Below are 7,693 nucleotides of genomic sequence, written 5' to 3' on the forward strand. Positions count from 1 at the left end.
TTTGTCAAATTTCATAGGAAAACTGAGTTAAACACTATCATCGAGCCACCGTCAAGCTCTATCAAGCTAACATCGAGAAAAAGTAGAATTTGTCTTAATTAAGAACCAACAAGCATGTATTGAGCTATTATCGAGCCCCATTATATCAATTCCATCGACCCTATCGAGCCTAATCGATTACTATCGAGCCCTCGAGATGTAACATCTCAATCCTATCAAACACTATCACGCTTATTATTTTGCAAATACTGTCCTATTGTCGAGCTCTCATCGAACCCATAAAGCAGTATCAAAAAACCCACAAAAAAATACCCAAAACCTCAAATTGACACACCCACACTAGACATTCTCATATCAGACCCGAAATTCAAAAGGAAACATGCATTTAAGCTTGAAACTAATATGGATTCAAGTTTTTACCTCCTCCGTCGTCTATGGGTCTCGGAGATTTGTGCTTCGATCGTCGGGGTACCTGTTTCTCTTTCTAGTCGGCTTCCTTCGTCGAGGAGCTGCTTCAATGGCAGTCGATCAGGGTGGAGGTGCTGTTGTTGCATCGGAGCTTCGCGCGAGACAGAAAGTCAGAGTAAGCATTGGGGATTTTTGGGGTTTTCTTCGAATCCAAGCGAAAGAGAGTGAGAGATTCTTTTTTTTGGGGGAGGGGGGAGGATATGGGTATTTTGGGTAAGTGGGGATGATTGACACTAAAGTGAGAAGTGAATAGTGCATGCCATTTTTATTTTAATTTGGGTATACTATATGCATATAAAGTGAAATTTCCTTTCTACAATTGATACTAAATCCTATTCCTCTATGTTTAACTTGTTAATAATAATACATGGTTATGTAGTAAATAACAAAAGAAAAAAGAGAAATTTACAAAATACACTTGATTTTACTAAAAAAAATTAATTAACAAAGTTTTTTTTTCTTCAATTTTACTATTTTAGATAAAATTTTACATTTTTTCTTATTTGTGTTATTTTCAAATTATTATTTTTTAGTTATTTTTATGTTTTTTTTGGATTGATATTTAGTTTTTCTGAAGTATATTGTTTTTTGTGTTGTTTTCAAGTTATTTTTTAGTTTGTTTTAGGTTGATGTAGTGAGTTGTTTTCTAATTGATTCTTAGTTGACTTTTAGTTGTTTTTCTAAAATAATAAAATGGTATTTTTATTATTGTGAAATTCTAAAATTGTATTTTTTTAATTTTGAGTTAGTAAAATTGAAAAAAAAAAATAGATATTTTTAAAATGTAATAAAAAAAAACATAAAAATGTGTATATAAGAAAATATCCCAACAAAAAAATTGGTATAAATCATTAAATATATTTCGGAAGTGGCATTGATGTCAGTTTGCCTTATCTCCCGCATTAAACGAAGAAACTTTGAACTTTATGGTCATCAACTCATCCCTTGACCTCTCTTTAACGTCTTTAATCTTTTATTCTCTGTAACGTCTCTCCCTTTGGCCCTTCCCCTATCTCTTCTTCATCGGCCAAAGCTCTCTCTCCCCTCGATTTGGGATTATTTCTAGGCCAATTAGAACTTAGGAGCTAAAATAGCTCATCTCTTCTTCACTACGATTTGTAAGTTTTCTTTTTCTTTTAGTTCGTATTTATATATATACCATATAATATAAGAGCTGATTTTGGTTGAGAAATGAATGTAGAGACAAAAAAGAAAAACCCATATTTTGGTTGAACAAATTAAGTGCACACTAAGTGTTTGTTAAAAGTATTAAAGCTCTGTTACTTTTTTTATATGTCATTTGTGTTCTGAATGCAATAATAATAACTGGTCGGATGTCATTTCTTATAACATTAGCAAAAATTAGCAATGACTACTTTGGTCAGAGAGATTATATTATTGTCTGATTTTTGTGGCACTTATTATGTCATGTACTCCTGAAATATTCCAAGTTACAACTCGTATCAACCACTTTTTCCAGTCGTTCGGGTCTAGATTTTCTTGTGAAGTACATAATGACTACTTTTATCCCGTTGGGCATTATGCATAGTCTACAGCCTGTGCTTCTGGACCCTATTGATCAGTTGGTAATTGACCCTCGATTATAGAGTTCCTCATAATGATCGTTTAGGCATGTATCACCCTTAATAGGGAATAGGCAATTATCAAATGTACATATCGTATCGATGGAGAAATTCCCTTAATCAAATTAAGTGTGCATATATTGAGTGAAATGTAGCACTTCTAACGACTCATTGTGTCTGCAATAATTTCATTTCGATTATTGGTCTATTTTGGATCATAATGGGATTGCCCTTGTATAATTCTTGGCTGGACCGGTAGGTAATGCAAGTTTGCTTCAACTCAAATGATTTACAAACTTGGGATGAAAGTCTAAGAGAAGTGAAGTTGAGGATTTCAGTCAGATGAGAGTTAGTTGACTTTGTGGGATTAGCTTTCCTTTCCATCACATAAAACTACCCTTATCACACAATAGATTAGAAGACTTAACCAAAAAGAAAAAGTTTAGGCATGGAGTTTGCCCATTGGCCAAGCTTAAACTCAAAATTATTGCAGACACATTAGCGGTGTGCTTCTTTTGATTTTGACATTGACCAATAAGTAAGGACATTACTACTAGTACTACACTAGTAATATAGGAGAAATTATAATGAATGGTGTTTTTTTTGGGTAAGATAGTGTTAAATTTTTTGTTTCAATTTTTGTGTAAAGTATATAACTATATATATATCTAATGAGTAATGACAATATTGTGCTTATCAATCCATAAACCATAATGTATTAGTTCCTTTTATATATGAGTTTACTGAAACAAATTTGGTGATTGTGCTACAAGGGAGGCTTGTCTTTTTCACCTTAGTCCACCATTGAATTGTTTGGGTCCTGTTGTGTGAAGGCCCAAACCTCCTATTCTTCTCCCTCCAAAATCCAAGAATAAATTTTCCAATTTGGAGTCTGGAATTGGAATCAGAAGCCCTAGCATCTCCTATGTAAAGTATAAATTGTCGAATATATCGTTGAGAATGGCGATTTATCGAGCAAGTTCATGGCTTTCCAGAACCTTCTCTACCGTTTCTTCATGCCCTCTACGTGTATGTATTGTCGGAAGTGGACCAGCTGGTTTCTACACGGCCGAGAAGGTATTCTCTTTTTCTGTTTATACATGCATTGCTTTGTGTGGATACCTGTTTGGTTGCCTAGAATTCTTAAAAAAATATTTATTTTGAATTTTCTGATATGGTTACTAGATGCTGAAAGCGCACCAAGAAGCACAGGTTGATATTGTTGACCGCTTGCCAACACCTTTCGGATTAGTCCGCTCTGGCGTAGCACCTGATCATCCTGAAACTAAGGTCACCCCTTATCTAATAATTCTTTTTTAAGTATTCAAGTTTGGTTTTTGTTTTTTGTTTGGATGTAATGGTGTATCAATTGCAATTATCATGATCGTTTGCATTTGGGATTTGTGAGTTAATTCATTCTACTTGACTTTAACAAGATTTTGATGGTTTGAGATTTTTTATTTATCTGGGTTTCTGTTATCTTTCAATATATGTTTCTTAATTTAGCTTAGTTTATCAGAAAATTTGCAACAGGCTGTAATCAATCAGTTTTCCCGTGTTGCACAACATGCACGCTGCTCATTCTTTGGAAATGTATTTCTTGGATCGTCCATTTCTCTCTGTGAGCTCCGCAAGCTGTATGACGTGGTTTGTTTCTTCTTCAAGATGAATTTTGGTTTATTTGGGCTTTGCCATTTTGGTATAGACTTTTTTGATCGATTTAGTTTGGATGTGAACAGGTTGTGCTTGCCTATGGTGCCGAAAGTGATAGAGTTCTTGGCATTCCAGGAGAAGTATGTTGAGAGAACTTTATTCAGTGCTTTTGTTTTTTAATTTTTATTTATTTTTATATATAACTGGATACCCGGGCCCCTCCATGACTAATCCCACCTGTGGATACCCCATTCACCCCTATGCCAAGTCCTGGGAGACAACAGAGATCTGTGCAGCCACTAAGATTCAAACTTGTAACACCATAGTCAGGCTTTCTCAAATCCTTCCTTGCTGATACACCAATGCCCCGGGAGCAGTACTTTTGTTTTTCTTGATAATGATCTTTGACAGATTAATTTTTAGTGCATTTTGGTCATTTATTGAATTTGCAAATGATTAATATTTTATGCTTTTCTTCTTCTCTAGGATTTGGCCGGGATATACTCTGCTAGAGAATTTGTTTGGTGGTATAATGGTCATCCAGATTGCGTAGGCCTTAATCCTGACTTAAAGAGCACTGATACGGCTGTAATTCTTGGCCAGGTATTAAAATTATTGATGGATTGTTGATAAAAAAGGTTGTTAATTTTCTCAATTCCACAACAGTTGGCTTAACATAGAAGCATATTAAGGTTGTTTAGTTGCATAATCTGCCTTTCCCATCGAGGCCCAGGTCAAAAATTCTAAACTTTTGTATGAGCTAACAAAGATGATTGGATAGGCTATCTCAAGTGAGTGAGGGGTCTAGGGTTTAATCCCTAGTAGGGATTAACTATTTCTTATAATATACACGCACATTCATATTTCCATAAACTTGCTATCTCAATTAAGTTCTCTTGCTATTAAACTTGTCTTTTTAACTTACAGGGTAATGTAGCTCTTGATGTTGCACGTATTCTTCTAAGACCAACTGCAGAATTGGCGACAACTGACATTGCAAGCCATGCTTTGGCTGCTCTTGAGGAGAGCAATATAAGGTTTTTTGGCTTGCTACATTGATCTCTATGTTATTAGGAATGTTGCGTTAAATCTTTATTGGAAATATGCTATTTTAGGAAGGTGTATTTGGTTGGTAGACGTGGACCAGTCCAAGCAGCTTGTACCACTAAAGAGCTTCGTGAACTTCTTGGTATTTTTAACATAGATTTATATATCTATAGTTTAGTTTCTAGTCTCACGTGATGATGAGAAATATGTTTAACTACGGAGTATGCTTGACCTGTCCTTTTTTTTTTCCAGGTATTAGAGACCTGTATGTTAATATACAGAAGGAAGATCTTCTCAAAACCCCAGTAGATGAGGTATATCTTATCTTATATAGATTTATATGTGATATGCTTAATCATTTAATATTTAAACAAAACCATGTTTTAGTGGCTGGACGATTTTATTGTTTGTCAGTTTTTATTGTTTCTTTCTACTTGTGTGATTATTTGTACGTGGCATCCTTTGCAAGGAAGAGCTGAAGAATAATCGAATTCAGAGAAGGATTTATGAGTTGCTTTCTAAGGCAGTCACCACAGGACCTTCTCACCCCAGTCCAGGACAACGTGAGCTGCACTTTGTCTTTTTTCGGAAACCTGATAGGTTTTTACACTCACGTGAAAGAATTAGCCATATATCCGGTGTCCGCCTTGAGAAGACAGCTCTTCATGGTACGTACTGTGTATTAGCACTTGTTATATAATTGCTTATCTGACTTTGCAAAGCAATATGGCTTTACCTAATAGAAGAAAGCAATACAGAAAATAGATCCAAATCTTTGGGATTTTTTTGTTAAAAGCAATATGGCTTTACCTAATAGAAGAAAGTAATGCAGAAAATAGATCCAAATCTTTGGGATTTAAAAAAAAAAAATTAAAATCTTTTTTATTTTTGAAGTACCGCTCATTATTTGCTTCATTAATCTTCCTTTCATAGGTGTTGAACCTGGAAAACAGATAGCTGTGGGTATCAAACAATTTGAAGACCTTGGATGCGGGTACCTTTTTTGCATCTCTAGCTTTGATCTTTCATAGTTTAATCAACAAGGCAGTTGTCCATTTACTGATACTTGATGTTGGTTCAGTACAATTATTTATATTCTAAATCATGTCACGTCGCTGAGTCATATGGAATCTTAATGGGGCATTTTTTTTCGTCCGTAATCAGATAATTTAATTTAAGAGATGGAGAAGTTAAAAGAATTCCTTTATTTTTGTCACAATTGTTTTGGACAAGTTTCTGCCTACTTTCTCATATGCCCTCTGTTCTGGTAGGATGGTGCTAAAGAGCATTGGGTACAAATCAAAACCAGTTGATGGCTTACCCTTTGATAATCAACAAGGTATAATTCCAAATTAGTAGGATTTTTAAAAGGTGTCATTTGATTTTTCCTTTCTTGCTAAGTTAAAACTTTGGTATGTGCTGGTTCCTATTTTGTCTTTGAAATTTGACAAGATGGGTTGAAATCCCAAGGAAGAATAGAATACAAAACAAAACAATTTTGTTATTCATCTGACCCACCTTCCATCTGTCTTGTGGAAGTAACTAAATTTTAAGTAGGCTTGATATCATTAGACTCATTCCTGTTCTAAGTGAACCCCATTCCATAACCTGATTCTCAGGTGTTGTTCCAAACATCAAAGGTCGAGTTTTGAGAGATACACATGCAGATCCTCAAGTGGTCGAAGAAGGTTTGTATGTATGTGGATGGTTGAAGAGAGGGCCTAGTGGAATCATTGGTACAAACCTCTACTGTGCTGAAGAAACTGTAAGTTGTCTCCTGCATTGCATGCTAATATATGATAAGCTTCTCATTATACTACCTTGGAACCAATATATGATTAGCTAATTGAACTGATGGACATGGTAGGTTGCAAGCATATCCGAAGATGTTGAGCGAGGATTATTAAAAGCAACTTCTAGCTTACTCAAGCCGGGTAGAGAGGGTCTTCTTCAGTTGCTGGACGATCGTAATGTCAGAGTTCTACCATTTACTGCTTGGGAAAAGATAGATTCTGAAGAAAGAAGGCGTGGGAGCATAAATAACAAGCCCAGGGAAAAACTGGCAACATGGGAAGAGCTGGTGAAAGTAGCTATGGAGTAATTTCAGACACCAATAGTCCAATGTACACTCTTTTTTCCGTTTTCCTCCTAAACTAGAAGAAGAAGAATTTTTTATTTTATTTAATTTTTAAATAAATGAAGCGTTGATTCAATTCATTTGGGCAGTTCACTTTGTGCATGAGCTACCAAACTTAATTTTTAATCCATTTGAGTTTATTTTCATGATGTTCTTGTTCACTTCATTCCAATTCTCCGTTGCATCTATCTGAGGCTATTTTTATTTATGTTTTGATGAGCCATATGGAAATGTACCGAGGTTGTATGAGTAACTTGTCCAAAATGGCAGCGCCAATTTTCTTGCAAGTTTTCTTCAAACTATGGATGAATACGTTGATTTAAACGATTATAATAATATATCGAGAGATTGAAATAGGTAGGCCGTTGGTGTTTAATTCCAACAAAGGGGAAAATAATGTTCATTTTGTTAATATAGTTAATCGTCTTTATTAAAAAATATAAATAGGTTACTGTTAGAATTTAAGAATATTGTGAGTAATAATCACTTTGTATTAAATAAGTACACCCCTTGATAATCACTTATGGTGTAAATTTTAAAGTGACATTATTCAAAATATTTACCCTCTCTTTAAAAGTGACGTGCCTACCATGTCTCTGTAGCCGCGTAGCCCAAGTTTGTGACCCTTTTGGCAAGTGATTATACTTTAAATAAAAGTGACGTAAAATTGTTCTGTAATAGTGTAGTGATGTTTTACTGGTTAAAAAGGACAAGAGAATCTTAAAGAACATTAAAAGAAAGAGGGAAGATGCAGAGAGAATATAACACAGATTACAAATCAAAGCAAAAGTAAAATATGCTTACA

The 7,693-nt window shown here is 34.7% G+C and overlaps 1 protein-coding gene across 1 annotated transcript; it reads left to right on the forward strand.

Annotated features, from left to right (window-relative positions):
• Positions 1 to 1,335: 1,335 nt before the first annotated feature.
• Positions 1,336 to 7,037, forward strand: LOC133797068 (NADPH:adrenodoxin oxidoreductase, mitochondrial). The gene is made up of 14 exons (XM_062234852.1): positions 1,336 to 1,586; positions 2,825 to 3,128; positions 3,237 to 3,341; positions 3,585 to 3,698; positions 3,791 to 3,844; positions 4,191 to 4,307; positions 4,632 to 4,741; positions 4,820 to 4,893; positions 5,004 to 5,065; positions 5,221 to 5,419; positions 5,685 to 5,745; positions 6,023 to 6,090; positions 6,371 to 6,516; positions 6,619 to 7,037. The coding sequence occupies exons 2-14, from the start codon at positions 3,012 to 3,014 to the stop codon at positions 6,850 to 6,852; spliced, it is 1,461 nt and encodes a 486-aa protein (XP_062090836.1). The 5' UTR covers positions 1,336 to 1,586; positions 2,825 to 3,011; the 3' UTR covers positions 6,853 to 7,037.
• The last annotated feature ends 656 nt before the right edge of the window (positions 7,038 to 7,693 follow it).

The sequence above is a fragment of the Humulus lupulus genome, chromosome 8 (genome assembly GCF_963169125.1).
Source record: "Humulus lupulus chromosome 8, drHumLupu1.1, whole genome shotgun sequence".
NCBI classification, from domain to species: domain Eukaryota; kingdom Viridiplantae; phylum Streptophyta; class Magnoliopsida; order Rosales; family Cannabaceae; genus Humulus; species Humulus lupulus.